We start from the raw sequence: 17,452 nt of genomic DNA on the forward strand, positions 1-17,452 counted from the left end.
TGAGAATTTTATTAAAATTCAGTAAAAATAGTATCTTATAAATCATTTATATAATGCAGATTTGCTTTAAGATGAACTAGTCATGAAACCATGATCAAGCAAAGATGTGTCTTTGGCACCCAGCCTGCTGTCATAATGGTTCCCATAAATGTCAAGACATAAAATAGAGTATTCTGGCCTGGGTCAAAGGAACATCCAGAAACAGGGCCACAAGAAAGGTTATTTAACATCATTGGTTATTATTAGCAGGCGTAAAATGCAAAGGAGCCCAGAGCTGTTGGGAAGAAGATTTACTGCAAATAAAGTATTTGATTATTAAAAGAAAAAAATCTCTGCAATAAGTAATGTGAAGATTTATAGCCATGGAAGTTGCAAATGAAGATGTGCTCTCTAGGAATAGTCTAGATATGCTTTTTTTGGTACTGTCTTGCACTGCTCTGTCTCATTCTGCTGAGGCCCTTAAATCCCCCTGCAGCTCTTACCCACCACACCACAGCAGTGACTTTTTTGCCTCAGGTAGGCACAGAGCTGGGTTTTTTGCATCTTTTTTCATTCCTCTTCAGCTTTACTGATATTTCTACTAACCCAGTACAAAGAGCCTTGAATAAGTTTACAGAAATAACTGAAATTATAGATAAGATCCAAAATAATGAACACTCATGTTTAGAGAAGTTTAGAGCTCAGGTTTTAATTTAAGCTGTACCTAGAAATCCAAGTCCCAGGCCATGACTGTGTTTTAACTTCTGTGTTTGCACAAACTGCTCAGTGCCAAACATTTGTTTTTTCCTAATGGAAGCATTATGCTGTCAGTAGTCCCTCCAGCTGGTATGACTTGTCTTTCTCCTATAATTTCTTGGAGGATTTCCAAACATGAGAAAGGCATGAACACAGCCTGAACTGAAAATCTGAAAAAATTGGGTTCCTTTCCTAAATCAGGCTGGAGACAACAGCTGAAAACAGCAAGGAGGAGCTGACCAAATACTGCAAACAATGTTCTCCATCAGAGATCTCTATGCCAACAGATTCCTGCTTTTCACTAATGTTCAGGTCTCTTCACTTGTTTGATAAATATTTGTTTAGGGTCCTTCATCCTGATTTTATTCATATAAATGGCAGAGTTTAATGTCTTTAAATCCAGCTGCTAAGGCATTATGAGAGTAAATCATTAAAATTTTTTCAAGATCAGCAAGCAGAAAAAGATGGCGTGAAGTGGTTTCTGGTGGTGCTCTCTGTCTGTATTCTATTTCAAAGGAAGTTAATAAATAACACAATTATTTGTTTGGAGTCCGTTGGGAACACAAGATAAGACCACCATCAGCCCAGGCCCCGGACACGGGAGGAGGGGAAGGAGACAGAACCTTTGCTGCTCAAGCCTGCCTTAAAAGCTTGAGTGACAGAATGCACTGCCCAAGGTCACTCAGCAAGTCAGGAATAAAATCCAGAATTCCAGCTCCGTACACTACTCTGCAGACCCCAACAAGCAGCAACAGAACTCCTGTCCCTCAATCTAATTAATGTACTCAGAATTCAGTAATATAAGTGCAAGGCAAAACAAATGTCAAGACAAGAAACAAATTCTACTGTGGCTCAGGCTATTTACTTGACTCAAGGGAAGGTGCTTTCCTGAATGAATCTACAATAGGGTCAGGAGGTGTTTTTTGTCTTCCCTTTGCCCTTTATCTGTCTGCCTGTCTCTCTGAGAAGCTATTAAAGGCATGCTCAGTATAACAGAAGGACTGTGAGTGTAAAAGAAACAGGTGAAAATAAACTTCTCCCTTTATTTTAAAGTGCGTGAATTGAGTATTTAAAAAAAAAAAAAACCTAGAAAAAAAACTTGGCCACAAGTAAGTTACATAACTTAAGCCAGTCTAAAATTATGTGCCAGCAATTTACATGAGTTTTATGTAACTGTTTATACTGCTGTTTATTTAAAAATTACTACTTATCTTGGCGACCGCAGCAACACATCGTGCATTTGCTAGCTCTGGAATACAGGGCACCTTCATTAAAACACATAGTCACCAATATATTAAACACACAAAAAAGCCCTGCTCTGACATAACATGAAGTGTCAGATGGAAAGCCGCAACAGCAAAGACATTCAGCGTTCACAACAAAGCAGCCCTTTGGGGTGTTCAGAACAGGACTGGAACATGCTCCATCCTTAATTCACCCAACAGCTTTCAGGTCCTTTACAGCACAGTTGGTGCAGTCTACAAGACCAGCTCCTGTTCCTGGGCTCTTATAAAGGACCCTCTTCATCCTCAGCTTTCTATACTTGAGCATGTTTATAATTCAGCATTTACATGCTGAGGTGAGGCAGCCTTTTGTCCCTTCTTAAAGTCCCAAGGACTTCAGTGTGACACAAATGGTTGGTAATTTCTGTTTGCTCTCTCCTAGCACTCTCCCTTTCACAAAGGAAGCAAAGATTTAGCTAAATCTTCATGATGGGTTGCTCATGCACAAATTAGATAATTTTTAGGTCCAGATCCTTCAGCAGGGTGAGACCATGAGTGGCTTTGTGTTGGTACCAGGAGGAGCTGCAGACATCCCACAAGGCCAGGCAGTGGGAGCAACACCGGCCTGGGATATGGATTCTGCCCTTGTTTTGGGGCCTGTTGACTGAACAAGGCGCTCTACCCCTCCTTACCTCATTTTCACTTCTATTAAATAGGAAAACTGGTATCCATGTCCTCTTAGGAGGTTTCTAGCCCAGTGAATCAATATAACAGAATATTATGTATTATTTTTAGATGACCATTACAGTAGAGAGCTGAAAACTGGCAATGCAGAGCAGGAGATATAAACCTAAGTGATAAATTATTTCCATCGATTTGCATTTCTTTAAAGCTGTATCATGTCATCTTCTCACTTGAGTCAGTAAAATCATGGGAGGAAAAAAGTTTGTTAAAATTATAAGTAAGCAAGAAAATTCCAAAACTTGTTTTGAGTTTCTTTATGACAGATATACTTTGAAATGAGGGGGAAAAGAAGGCACTATTCCAACAGAGCTGTTGAAAAAATATTTATTTTTCAGTTATGGAAATTTTTATTGAAACTGGGGGATGGTTTTTTTTGCAAAAGTGAGGTTTTAAAATAAATATATTTGAAAATTAAGTTTTGAGTAACTTTGGATACACCATCTTGTTAGGCAAATATCCTTTAAAAAGAGGGTTCTCAACCATGATAACCATAACCTGATCCACAGGCAAATATCAATTCCTATGTTTCAATTCCATGGGGCTCAGCCACCACTGGCTAAGCTAAGTAGAAAGCAAAATGCTGGCATTGCTGGCTGCATAAGGAGAGGCACAGCTGAGCACAGGCTCAGCCTGGCAGCCAGGGAAGGGTGGGATGGTGGGGGGACCATGGGGCACCCAGGGTGCACCCAGCAGCTCTTGGCAGGACAATCCCTGGGACACTGGGACACTGGGACACTGTCCCAAGGCAGCTGCTGTCCCTCGAGGGGCTGGGACATCCCAGTGTCACTCAGCACTCAGGGGCTCACTGACACGAGCTGGGGCAGCAGCTTGCCCTGGGAGATCAGAGCAAAGCCCTGTGATTTACTGTCGCAAAACCTCTCAAACTTCCCTGCTGCTCCTGGGATGGCTTTGAGGATCATGTCAGCCCATTCTCCCCCTGGAAACTCAGCGTCTCTCCCTGAACTCAGCAGTCTTTGATTATTTCTGAGAACAAGCTGCCATGCTAGTCACAGTGTTGTGGTGTTCCTGCTGGTCACAGGCTTGCAGACAGGCAGGATTGCAATCCTGCTCAGATTAAGGCGTTAACTCCTCTTCAGACAGTGTGCCAGCATCTTGAAATGTTGGGAGCACTCCTCTAAATTCCAAATGCAAGTGGAAGGGGACCCACATCAAGGACAGGGCTGCAATGTTTGTTTGTGTAAGCTACCCAAATTTAAATATGACTCTCAAAGTACCAAGTCATGTCTGGGCAGCCTCCAGTCCATGGAACAGTTAAAAATTTGGGAAGATGAAAAGCTGCTTAGAGCTACTTCTCTCATCCTTGGTTTGTGCTTTGTGCTGCCCGAAGTGTGGCCCAGCCACTGCCCCTCTCTTGCAGCAGGACACTGGGGCACTCCTGGGGATTCCAGTGAAGGATTTGCTGGCAGAATCTGTCTGAGTGACACTGTCTTGCTTGACATGAATCCTTGAAAATGGATTCTGACTGGTGTCTGAAGTGACTGCAAGCCTGTTGACAACATGTTCAGCAGTCTGAACGGGGTTTCTCCTTCTGGAAAACAGAAAACATGTCTAAGTCTGCAGCATGTGTACAGTGTCTGCAGCGATTTAAAGCGAGTGGAGTTAGAAACCTTGAAAATCACGGTTTACAATGGAAACCCTGACAGGCCATCAAGTTCAATGTTGCTTTTAAGCATTCCTATAATTAAACTGTCAACAAAACCCTACAATACAGTACTGCAACAGTCTCTACATTTTCCTACTAATGTGCAGAGATAGCTTCCACTAAGGGTGGCAGTAATTGGGTATTTAAAACCCGTGGAAAACTAGAAAAATACATGGTGAAAAAATTCAATGAGAATAAAAAAAACCAATCTTCTTTTCATTGCAGCAAACACAGAAATGTTGCAGAGCATGCTGTGCAATTATAGAAACAAAGTGCAATCATAGAAAAGGAACGATTAGGGAAGAAGGGAAAAATGAGTTGTGCTATTGATACTTGGCTGTTTCAGAAAAATGTGTTGGCAGTTAAATGTTATATATGCTGAACAAGAAATTCTCTGAAGCAGTTTTCCTTTAACATGAAAATACCAGTATGACACTGCCAGAAGATGAAAATTCCATATGCTGAAATTAGAATACCTATATCCTCTGATCCATTCTAAATTATCAACTCCAATACTAATTAATATACAAATAAGGTGTGTAAAAACTATTCCATTAGTAGATTTCACAAAAGAAAGGAAAGCTTTATATTGAATTCTGTGGTGTAAATCCAGGAAATTAATGAGATTTCCCAGTTTCTACTGTAGAATAATTCAAGAGATTAATTTCACTGAGATTTTGATAGATTTTCCTGGAAGTTTGAATCTGAAGGTACAGGTCACTAAATCCCAGAGGTATGACTCCAGATTTAAAGAGGATGACACCTCTCATTAATAAGGAATAATTTAAGAAAAAAAGCTGGTTTCCTGCCTGCAGCCATCTGTTCCTCACTTGCACATATTCTTTTTTCAAAATCACCCAGTAGTATTTCTTGGTCTGCTCAATACTATTTTATGTGCACAATAATTTTTTTTCAAGTACTGAGGAAGAGTATGGACAGCAGAACTGCTGATTCCATGACCCCTGAGCTCAGCAGGAACAGGGGTGACAGGAGCACTTTGGTGAAGGTGCCCATCACAATTTGGGCTGAAGGAAATTTGGGAGGGGTCTGTCAGCCCAGCAGCACTCAAATCCCTCTGAAAGTGGATTCAGCTTACCAGGTCCTGCTGGAGCTCTGCAGTGACCAGAGCAGCAGTAGGCCTGGCCAGGAGAGCCAGAACTACTGAAACCAACCAGGAGCTCCAGTGAGTGTCTGGTCCAAGGAGAATATTTCTATCCCAATTAGCCAAGGGTACTTTGTGGGCCTGAGAAGCCAAAAGGACTCTCTGCCCATGCCCACCTGTGGAAATCAAAAGTAAGTCAGTGCAAATCCAATGCTTTTTGTTGGTTAGGATGTATAAACTGCCAAATGGCATTAACAGGTCCAATTCCTTCACCATCTTTTCTTTTTTTTTTTCTTTTTTTTTTTTTAACTGCTTCTCTGTCTTTCTAAGGAAATTGCTTAAATGAGGACAATGGTGACTCAAAGTAATTTAATCACTGTGTATTTGCTATACATTACTGTTAAACAGGACTTCTAGTACCCACATGGACTGAAAAACTGCTAGGAGAAAAGTTAACCTGTGACTGATTCAAGTCCTTTGGCTTCTTTGCTTGGACTGGAACCTGACTTGATTTTCTCCCGCTATTTGTTTCTAGTGCAATGGAGCTCTTCAGAAGACTTTTCTCCTTTGGCTGGTGAAATAATCATGGATAATCTTCACTCTTTGAGGTGCTCCATCACAGGACTCAGGACGGTGAGTTCCAGAGGACTCATTTAGACCTTCATGGCCCAGTCCCCACAGTGATACAAAGACATGAGAATTTGCATCAGCACCCCTTGGAAATCACTGCAGAGCCTTTCTTGTAGCAGCATGTTCCAGTGGTTGAGCATGATATGTCTGGTAACCATAATCCAAAAGTCAAAAATGAATATAAGCAATTTTTGAGTTATCATTCTCAGGAGAAATTGGGACAGACTGGAGCAAAAGCTGCTGTTTTCTGGATCATAGGATAATCAGTGCAGATCAAAGGCTCTTGAGAAATCTCAACTGACTCTGACGACCAGTACCTCAAATAACAACTCTTTCTCTTCTCCTTCTTCCAGAAATGTACATGTTGATGCAGTCATTCTCATTTTTGCTATTTGTCCTTGTGTATCTATTTTACACCAAACAGAATTGGGTCTCAAACCTTGTCCTCAAATCTTTGCAGTATGTTTCAATTTATCATGGTGCATTTAAATTATTAAAGCTATTTAAGCTGAAAGAAAAATCTTTGTGAGGAACTGCTTTGCAGTTGTTACAGCCAAGATTTTGAATCCAGTGATAGTTCTGACTCCAGTTGTTTCCATTTGCAGGGCCAGAGATATTATATCCGTGTCTCAGCATACAACATGAGAGGATGGGGACCTCCATGCAAATCTACTCCTGAATATGCTTCTCCTTCAAGTAGGTTGGGTTGGTCTGGCCTCCAGTTTGCTTAGTGATGATGGAGTTCACAATGTAATTGTCATGCCATCTAGGAGTGAAATAAATAATAAAACTCAACTCCTTCCAACCCCCAGAAATTAGGCAAAATAATAATTTATGTATATTTATGTCTCACCTTTTATTCTTCTCCAGTCATTTGACAGAAAATTATTTTCTAGTCATGAACACTTTAAAAAATTAGGAATATTTTAATCTTAATTTCTCTTAGGAGAGTTCTGATACATGGAACTTCATTTTTCAGTACATTAATGGATTAAAAGCTGATTCTAAACTGCTAGAAGCAAAACACAAGTATCTCATGTACTTTTATGCTTTACCTTGTAGCATTATAGATCCCATTCACTGGACCACTCTTACAGCATCCTGTACATAAAATACTCCAGTGTGGACACACATGGTGGTAGGATGTCGCCTGTAAATGTTGCAGAAATGTCAAAAAGAAAATGTTCCTTTTTCAATCTCTGACATGTCTCCTCAAACTTCATTAGGGCTATGAGTTGTCATTTGTAATTTTTAATCTATTGTAATCACGTTGTATTGTTAGTTGCTTTTCCAGACTCAGTGTTCCCTGCCAAACTGGCTCAGTGTATTACAGCTCCCCTTGTATTGATTACTGCAGTAAAGTGGGACTTCTCTTTTTATTGCATTAACACTAGTTTTTATCAGGCTAATGTAGCAATTTAATAACCTTGCATGCTAATGTGAAAAAATGTAACAAGCTGTACCTACTCTCAGTAGTCATAATGGAGAGGGTTGGATAAATAAGACTTTTACATTACCATTGTCCCATTTTGCTTGAATTTTTTTCTTGTGTTTTCTCCAGAACAATACCAGAACTAGGCTAAAGAAATATTCTGCTTGAGAACAAAAATGAGCTACAGTCATGGGAAAAAAATCTACTGTGGATTACTGAATAACTTGGTGATGTGCAATTACCTTGACTATAGCCAGGTGTAACTACACAGGACTTGGCCCCAGAAACCCAAAATTTACATCAGCTGGGGGACAGATTCTTTCACAGTAGCTGCCAGTTATTCAGCCAAATATCCCCAAAGAAGGAGCACTCCTGGCAAGACAGGTGGTATTTAAGACTGCAGCTTTGTATGATGTGAATTTTGCTTTCAGCATATTGCATTCTATTCGCTTTTTATAGTCCCCTGCTATTAACCTTCTGAAATCTGACATTATGTTCCAAAGTTTTGGGGTGTGAAGGAGATCTTCCTGCAGATTTCAGTGGATCAGCACAAAAGCCATGGAGAGAATTCTGTTCATTCCCCTTGTACAGTATCTTGGGTGCTAATAGTACAGAAAGTTCTGTAATTGCTGGGTTTAGGGCCACATGCTTAAGCTTTCCAGTAAGACCAGCAGAACCTAAATGCAAACCTTTTCATTAAGTAATACTCACATTAGAGAGACAAGATGTTATTTACCATTGCAGTTACTGAGGTCAGAGCTTCCCTATTCACGACTGCATTCACCACTGGTTTTGAAAAGCTGATTTGTGCTTGGCAAGCTGACATTACACCAATGCTGCATAACAAAATATGGCCCTGAGCTAAAATTGAAATGGGAATACATTAATGATCTACAGAGTTGTCTGTAACAGCAGCCATGAGAATATGCAGGGGAAAGGAAATCTTCAGGGCCTGACGCTGGTCCAGTCCAATCCCAGAGCATCAAAGGCTGGTGACACTCTTGGGGATGTGTCTCTGTGTGGTGACAGGGAGCATTTGCCACTTACCCCACACACAGCAGCAGCCTGTAAAGTGGTGGTCAGCACTGTGCAGCTTCTCTGTGAAATCCCAGTAGACAGAAATATTTCTAGGTTTACTCATTATCAGGTGAGTGATGGACAATGATGGAAGCTGGTTTGGTTTCTGTGTCATTTTCAAGGCAGTCAGCAATCTGGAGGTTCAAAAAGTTGGAAACCACTAGGACAGAGAAATCACAAGGTTGTTTGAAACTCTACCAGTCTGATAACACCAAAGCACTTTGAGACTGGTGAGTTGCAGCTGGTCCCTCCTGGCTGCTCCCAGGAGCTCTGAGGACATTTTCCCTGCACAGAGCAGTAAATGCAGCTGGCCCTGATGTGTGCAGTAGCACAGAGCACACAGGACAGCCCCTCTGCGGCTGTCACACTGCCCACAGGCTATCAGGATACCAAATGTCTTCTCTTTCCAGCCTTTCATGGGGCTTACTCTGGCTGCTACACTAAATGTAAATAAACAAGTATTTATATCCCTGGCATAGTGAGCCCATTGGAAGGAATGCTTGACTCCAAACTTGCACTAGAAACTGGATCTGTATATTTAGTGAGTGAGCAAACTGCTGGTGGCTACGAGTACATACACGGCCTCTGTGCCAGCAAGATGGGAGCATGTCTCCTGTGCAGACAGATCTCTTAATGCCTTGATCCACCATTCCTTTGGGCCAGGAAAAGGGTGCAATGAGCTTTTCTCATTACAATCAAAGTATGAAAATAGCCAAGTCTGGAATTAAAGAGCTCCTTTCTGATACACCCCGTTTCTTCCTATTTCTGATGAGTTTGTTTTTTAAAATGTAGACTGAGATTCTCATTAGCAGCAAGTGAGTGAAAACAAAGTCTGTTGGAGGTTGAATGTGTGTGGGACAAACGCAGCAGGTTTTTGCCTCAGGAGTGCAATGCTGAGCAGCCCATGGCTCCAGGGCAGGAGCCGCCAGCATTTGTTCAGGCCTCTGCTGGGAGCACATCTCCAGAAGTGATTTTATTCCAAGCACATTTCTCTGGCTACAGGGCAAGCTCTGGGGGTAGGAAGATGTTCATTCTCTGCCCTGCAGAACTGTAGGCAAGTTGTGGAGCCGCCTGGTGCCAGCAGGAGTGAGCATTGTGTGACCTTGGTGAGGGACTTAGCCAGGACAGGCTGAAAGCAGCCCTCACTGCAGCACCAGAGCCCATTCATGGACAGAAACACACATGGTCAAGTCAGTCACTACAGGAGCTTCTCACAGCTTCTTGTGAGCTCTTTGTTAATAATGATTATGATTAATCACCCAGCTGGCACAAGGCAAAGAAACCTCAGTGTACAAGGAACAACAGACTTAGAAACAACTCCTGCCTGCCGAGATGCAAAACTCCTCTAGAGACGAGAAGTACCAGAGGCAAGAAAATATTTTTAGACTCTCTCCTGCACCTTTGTGTTCCATTTCTGTTTATTTCCTTTGTTGAATAGACTGGAAAGACTGCAGTGGAAGAGAGCCTCGGCACAGGGGACACACAGAGGCCCTGGAACGCCTCCTTCAGCAGGTCCGAGCAGCTCACCAGCACCACAACTGCAGAGGTAAGGAGGAAGAGCTGCCTGGTAGGGCACCAGCCAAAGCCTCGGTGGCGCCTGCAATTTTTAGCAGTTTTCTAACTAGGTCATACCTTCTCATTCATCAGGAAAAGAAAGATATTAATATTGGCCCATCTGGAATCACTTTAGCACGCTATCTCGCTCTTAACCCTTGAAATCAGTTGGATGAAAACATCTGAAGGTTGCAATGTGCACACACACAGGCACAGTCTGTCTCCCTCCATACCCTACACACCTATTGATTTGTTTTTCCCTACAAATTAGTTTCACACAGGATTCCACTAAAATGTTTTAAGGAAGGCTATTTTATCTTTTATATAAAGAAATACTTTCGACAGTTAACAACTGGTTTGGATCAAAAGGGAGGAATTGGCTGCCTCCAAATGGAAGACACTAAGTGGATGGCATGCCAATCCATAATGAAAAATACTTGCACAATGCAATGGGAAGATAAGATTGCTACATTTCAAAACAGAATGGAACAAAACTAGGAGAGAGTTCAAATCTCAGCCAATCTTCATTCATGAGAAACAGACTGTGCCTTTAATAGCTCAAGAGCCAAGGCAAGATCTTGGCATTCTTTTTAGAGCCTATATAGAAACTCCTGTTCTATATGGGTTGTTGAAAAGTACTATTTATTTTCTTAAAATAAACTTCTAACTGGAATAATGCCTCATTGCAAAGGGACTTAGTTTAAACAGAAAAGTTAAACTATCATGAAGTTTTCATTTTTTCTTCACCTAGTATGAATGATATGTCAAGTTATATCAACTGATTTAAAATCATAGAAATATTTTGAGCTAAAATCATCTGGCTGAAATGAAAAGATGCAGCCTTTGTTCTTTACATGCAAATTTGTAACCATCACACTGATCCATGGTCTGACACATCCCACTGTAACCATAGCAACTTAAACTATTCATCTATGATGCTTGGAAAGGAGATATTGCAAGAAAATGTTTTTTCTCTAATTAAAATTCATGCAAACATTATCACTTGCAGGTGGTCTTGATACTGAAAATACAGATTATGTATTCTATCTCTTACATGGCTTTTTGTGCTATTAAAGAAGGGGTTTTTTCTGGTACAGTTTTTCCTTTCTGGAGCTAGTCCCTATCTCAGCTCTTTCAGGCCACCTTTCCAGTCAACAGGGACTAAGTGATGGAACATCTGAAAATATTCTTAGTATAAATTGTTTTACTGACATAGCAGCCCAGAACAAAAGCAGTTATAAACATGCAGAAAATACCTCCTTTTGACATTCTGACGCCAGTGGCTGCTTCTTATAAAATTCCACTGCTCCTGAAATTAACCCCAGTCTCAATACTGAGCAAAGATCACTTCATTGTTGATTTCCTAACACCTTTTCCTTGAATTATAAATTACAATACAGAAAATATGTTTAGCTCAGAACATTTTCTTCTGTGCCTGAAAGGCTGTGTGACCTCACATGGGGCAGTACCACACTGAGTCAGCCTGAGCAACACCCTTGCCTCCAACCAAATAAAAATCTCATAATTGCTTGTAATACCAGCATTACACAGTAGTATATTTTGGATAAACCAGCATGGTATCATCATAGGAGAACCTTTGGAACTTTCCTTAAATATGTGATGATGTTAATCCCTTTTATTTCACTAATTTGATAAGGAATCAAAACAAAGTTTACAGGAAAAGTAAGAATTATGACATAACTTTGACCCAGAAATTTTTTTCTGATATTTATCAACCTCAGTGGAATCTGAGGAGTTTGATCAAGGATCTGAGATAAGCTTCTCAGAAAACCCCAAACAGCTTTCACTTCATGTAATACAGAGGCTTGATCTCTATTCTTAATAATGTAAATTAGCATAAGTGGGTGGCAGGGTGGAAGTCAGCCTGGCCCTGCTGTTTGCACACAGGCTGAGGACCTGCCCAGGCATTTTTCTGGTTTTGCCATGATTCCCTTTACCACATTCCAATTACTGCCAGCCTTGGGATCGCTGTTTGCCCCGTCAGTAAACAGCTGGACAGCAGCTGTTTGAGGAGGATCCTTGACTCTGGCCCAGCGCTGGTGAGCTGTGAGAGCAGAACCAGGCTCTGCAGAACCAGAGCTCAGTGGGAGCAGAGCTGGGAGCAGAGCTGGTGCCAGGCACCCCGAGTGCCCCACAGGGGATGTGCTCCTGCTGCTTGCTTGGCTCACAGGGCAGGACAAGTGGCAGGAAGGTGGAAAAAACTGAGAGTAATCGATCTAAATGGTCTGAGATTATCTGAACAATGCAGGCAAAAGCCTCAGAAGCCAGAGGAGCTGGAGGATGAGGTTGTGTGCTGCTGCTCCTGCGGGATCTGGGAGGGGACATTGCCCACATTCCAGGCAGATCTTTGCCCAAGTCTGTTCATTCAGGCTCTGCCTTTTGCCCTGTGCTCTGCATTGCAGGCGCTGCAGAAAACAAGCTTACAAAAATACCAGGAAGAATACACTGGAATGTACAGTGAGTTTAAGAGCTTTTGGAATTAGATCAGCTGTTGCTTTTGAACCTGCTCTGTGATATGATGAAATCTCCTAGGGAATTACTTAGGAAGCTTTGCTTTCATATGTTTAATCTTCTGGAAAACCCTGATGATTACAAATAACAGTCATCCATTTGTCTTTATAATTCCATGCTACAGACTATCATAACTGAGTTACAACAATTGTACGTCCTGGCAACACTTCAAATATATTTTTAAGTATTTTTTTTTCTTTTAGATCTTTCTTTCTAAACAATTCAGAGTAGATTAAGTAATTGTGTGACGCTTCATTAAGAAAGGAACCTAACTCTGCAGTAGAATTCTTACCAGATATTTTCCTTCTGAAATTCGGTTGAAATGTATTTTACTAGACAAGTCAGAGGTCAGATAAAAATATTCTCATTTTAATTTGATTCACAAGCAGCACACATAGTTTTAATTGCATTTAGCAAAGAGAGGGATCTCTGATTCCACAAGGCATTTAAGATGTTTAGATTATAATTCTTTGTGAGAGTATAGAAAAGTGGATTTGAGAACCAAGCTATAGACTGAGAAGTTCAGGTTGAGAATTGAAGAAGAGACCCCAGATGCACACAAGTTTGAGGGGATGGTTCTTATTCTTCCAATAGGTTGCTTTTAAGTATGGGTTGTAGTTACATTAAAAAATGCAAAGAAATCTTTATACACCCTCTACCTTCAAAGAGAAGGCTGCCAATGTCATAAATACACCTTTTTATTTAATTGCCTATTTCAGATCAGGTTTGAATGCTTCTGATCTAAATCTAATCACTGGAAATTCTCCCAGCTTGGCTGCTATGTGCTCACTCCCAAACTTCTATTAAAAGAGCTCACAGCTCAGTCGCTGTATCATTTGTTAATATAAACTTACTGTATTGCTACTGCTGCTTTTCTATGAAGGTTACTCTATGTTATTTATTAGTTAATTAAGTAACAGACAAAGTTCCATTTCCTGCAGATCCAAATTATCCTCTAATCTCAGCTCCATGTTTTCTGGCTTCTACAAACACAACACTGTAACATAAAAGCAGACAGCAATATAGGAGAGTTTACCATCTCCATCTAGTTTTACATTCATTCTTTTGCTGTTGGCTTCTGCAAAGCTGTGGACTAAACCCAAACCACTAAATAGACCAATAACATACATTTCACTTGTAATGCGCCCTCTTATTTTAATGCTGCAGTCTCTTGGTGTTTTGTACAAAATTATGTTGCTTTGCCTTCAGTAATTTCCTCCTCCATTCCCTCTGTATAGATGGAGGGAATGCGGAAGAAAATAATTAGAATGAAATTTATATTCCTAAATTGATCTTAACCTTGGAAGAATTAAACAGTAAGACAGGAGTTTTCATGCAGCATTTGGTTTACATTACTGCAATATCCTGAAAAAGTTCACAGTAAAATAACCATTATCTGAGGAGATATGGATTGAAATACAAATTAACATTTTTCAAAGGAGAAGAAAACAAAGGAATAGTCATGGATTTGGATGAGTCTGTTTAAGATGAAGAGTGCATTGGAGAATATGCCATGGAGAATAAGTTTGCACTGGAAAGACAATGGATTTGATGATCTAATAAGTGTCATACATCTAAACTGTATGATTTCACCCACAACAGAACCTTGTTCTCTTTGTACTCACTGTTCCACAGAGCAGTAATTATTGCTAACAATGTGTCTGCTTGCTGGGGCTTTCAATGTGCCAATCATGGTGCAAATTTATTCAGCATTTAAAATATGCCGAGCACTTCCACAGATGGGGTTGTGAAAACAGCAAATTTAGATGTTCTTCAAATATTCAAAATTAGAACTCACCGGGGAGACACAGAAAGGCACCTCCTATTCTGCACCAGAGGTAAGTGGGAAATACTCTGAGAACACCTAAGCAGATGATCTGCAGTTTTCAGCAAGTGGCTCTTCATGAGTCATGTTTTTGTTTTTTTTCCCACTGGAGAAGGGTGTCCCTCAAAATGTTTCACACTTCAGTCTGAATGGGGATCCATGCCTCATCCAAATAAACAGTCAGTTCCTGGAAAAGTGAGATGTACTTTCACAGTGACATTTCTTGTTTTGTCTTTCTTTTCATATCACAGCAAATATCTGAAGAATTAATTCCATTTTTCAATGTATTTCTGCTGTTTCTCTTACACATGAAAAAGCATTAAACAGCACAGACATTGCAAAAACCAAAACCAAACCCAAACAGTGTTAAATGCCCATTGCTTTCAAATCCAGATATGAATAACAATTGCCAGTAAATTCTAAAGTCCTGCATGTCCCTGATTGCCACTCTTGGTGTCCTCTCCAAACCTGCTCACAGGCACGCTGGTGTTACACAGAACTCATGGCTTTCAATGGCCATGGGAAGATATTTCCTTGGCTTACAAGGCCATGCATGAGAGAAGGGAAGACATTTAGCCAAATTCGCCAAAGTGAAAAAGAATAAAATGTATAAAAATTTAACAATATTTTCTTAGAACATTGGGACAATTTTATAAAATTCTTCTGTTGGAGAGTTGGCCCAGGGATGCTGGCAGGCACACAACAGGTCTCAGCTTTGACATGAAGTGAACAAAAGAGTTTAACACCTCTTTCTTGGACTCTAGATTACTGGGAAGCAAAGGTAACTGTGGAAGCTCTGAGCAATACATGAGTGGAAGTTGTTGTGATGGAGAAAAAAACCCCCAAGCAACAGCAGATGCATTTAATGTGATATAGAGAAAGATGAGGGTTAATGTGGTCTCCTCAAAGCTTTTCCTTAGGTTGCACTGGTGATGCTGGCATGTCAGTGTCACCAGTGCACCAAATATTCACTTCTTGGAAGCTTAAGCTACATATGGTAAGAAATTCAGAAAGTACAACACCCTAAAATGGTGACTGATTATTTAAATCCCTTCTTGGGTTCTTGAGACCACTTGTAAAATTCCCATCCTTTCTGAGCATTAAGAGTGTGTAGGGCTGGTTCAAGCTTGCCTCAGAGCAAAAGAGCTTTATCTTGTCTGAGTTTGCAGCAAGGAAGGAAATTGTCTGCTGCTGTGTATCACTAAGGTAATGAAAACACCATCAAAGAGCCGCGTTTGAGCATCTTTCTAAATGTTACCTTCTGAAAGGAATGTAATAGGCACTGACTGAAATTTAGTACTGTGGTTCAAGAAACAGAAGTTTTTTATGAGACACTAACTGAAATTTAAGAGCTGAGTTTGGTTTGCTTCTTTTTGCCATTTCAGAAAGTTCTAAATTACAAAATGCTGGCCGCAAGCAGTCGGTTTCCAGAAGCCTGAAGCACCTTTTCCATTCATCAAACAAGTTTGTGAAGACTCTGAAACGGTTTGTCATTCCTTCTCTGTTCCAGGCATTCTGAATTTAGGCAGTTGTTCTGTATTAGAGAAAAGAACCTTAGAAATATGTGTGAATATGCCACTACTGATGAGACAGCAACTGGTCAGAATGAACTGATAAAATCACAGATGTGTGAGACTGGTGCAGCTGACAGGAAAAGAATGCTCCAGCTCCTACTGAAATCAATAGAATTTTTTCCTTGTTACTTTTGGAAGTGGATTCAAATTGTTACAGAGTGAAATATTCACTGCAAACCCAAAGTGCAGCTTCTGAGCTGGTTGAAAGCACTGCATCTGTTGCTGCTCATTAATGAAACTACAACGTTTATTCATTCATAATATAAAGCACAGAGCTCAGATAACACTTGAACAGTCCACTGGCAACAAGCTACACACATAGAACTCTGACATGCCCAGCTGGGTTTGCAGCCCACTGTCACCCAACTCTCAGCCCTGATTATTTGTTTTGCAAATGGGAATTGCTTATTCTGAATTATTTCTTCTTTCATTGCCAGGAGTGTTCAATTTGCATTTTCTTCTTTGTATTTTGATAAGATTTTGATTCTTTCAGAAGAGCTCTCCAGAGTCTTTAAATTCCCTGCAGTCACTACTTAACATATGTAACTAATTGTGAGGGTAAATATGGAAAGGAATGATCTCTATAAACAGGTTTGCAGATATGTTGGCCAAATTACACTCAATTACTCCAATGTAAATCCATAATAACCCACCTGATTTCAACTGAATTACTTCAGACTTGCTCTGAGGTAAAGGAGGGCAGAACTAAGCACATTAATGATAAGTTTTAGTAAAATTTCTGGTATCTGAAGGGCATAAGGCCTCTATTGTATACTGTGTACTCTGGCAAAATTCTCACTGAAACTGATGTCAGTGGCTCACACAGATCCATAATCTCTTAGAATCATGCAGCCTCACATCATCTAAAGTGATAAACTTCCCAAATATTTTTCAGAATTCACTGACTGAAGATGCATGACCTTATATTACACAGAAGTTTAGAGCAGATGATTCACTTTGTCTCATCAGAGCTTAACATCTATGATTCTTTGACTAAATTTGGCATGGATGTGAATAGACATGAAAGGTGTTTGATAGTGTTTCCTTCTCTCTTTAGGGGACTCTACTTATCTGTTATACTTTTTTACAAAGACAATTTGTTAGTAACCAATGAAGATCAAATCCCAATTGTGGAAATCGATGACTCTCACAGTAGTTCAGTTATGCAGGATTTCCTGTGGTTCACAAAGGTAATGGGAGTCTAATTTCATCTACTGCTTCTGCAAATTTGTTGCTAGCAATGCATAGGCCTTAGCTCATCACTCTGAATGTATGAAATGATGTCAGTAAAAAGCTGAATGATGAAATGCTTTATCACTCATGTTAAAGGCAATTTTCACAAACCAGTCCTGTGAATTAAA

The 17,452-nt window shown here is 40.3% G+C and overlaps 1 protein-coding gene across 5 annotated transcripts in view; it reads left to right on the forward strand.

The window, feature by feature from the left end:
- Positions 1-17,452, forward strand: part of ANKFN1 (ankyrin repeat and fibronectin type III domain containing 1) — a 105,081-nt gene that overhangs the window by 64,706 nt on the left and 22,923 nt on the right. For all 5 annotated transcript variants that reach the window (XM_039716454.1, XM_039716456.1, XM_039716459.1 and 2 more), the window contains 5 exons: positions 6,003-6,100; positions 6,703-6,793; positions 10,045-10,152; positions 15,903-16,002; positions 17,149-17,281. In XM_039716454.1, the coding sequence (XP_039572388.1) occupies positions 6,003-6,100; positions 6,703-6,793; positions 10,045-10,152; positions 15,903-16,002; positions 17,149-17,281 (530 nt within the window). The remainder of the gene's footprint in view (positions 1-6,002; positions 6,101-6,702; positions 6,794-10,044; positions 10,153-15,902; positions 16,003-17,148; positions 17,282-17,452) is intronic.

The sequence above is a fragment of the Passer montanus genome, unplaced genomic scaffold, assembly GCF_014805655.1.
Source record: "Passer montanus isolate IOZ18808 unplaced genomic scaffold, ASM1480565v1 scaffold35, whole genome shotgun sequence".
Classification (NCBI taxonomy): domain Eukaryota; kingdom Metazoa; phylum Chordata; class Aves; order Passeriformes; family Passeridae; genus Passer; species Passer montanus.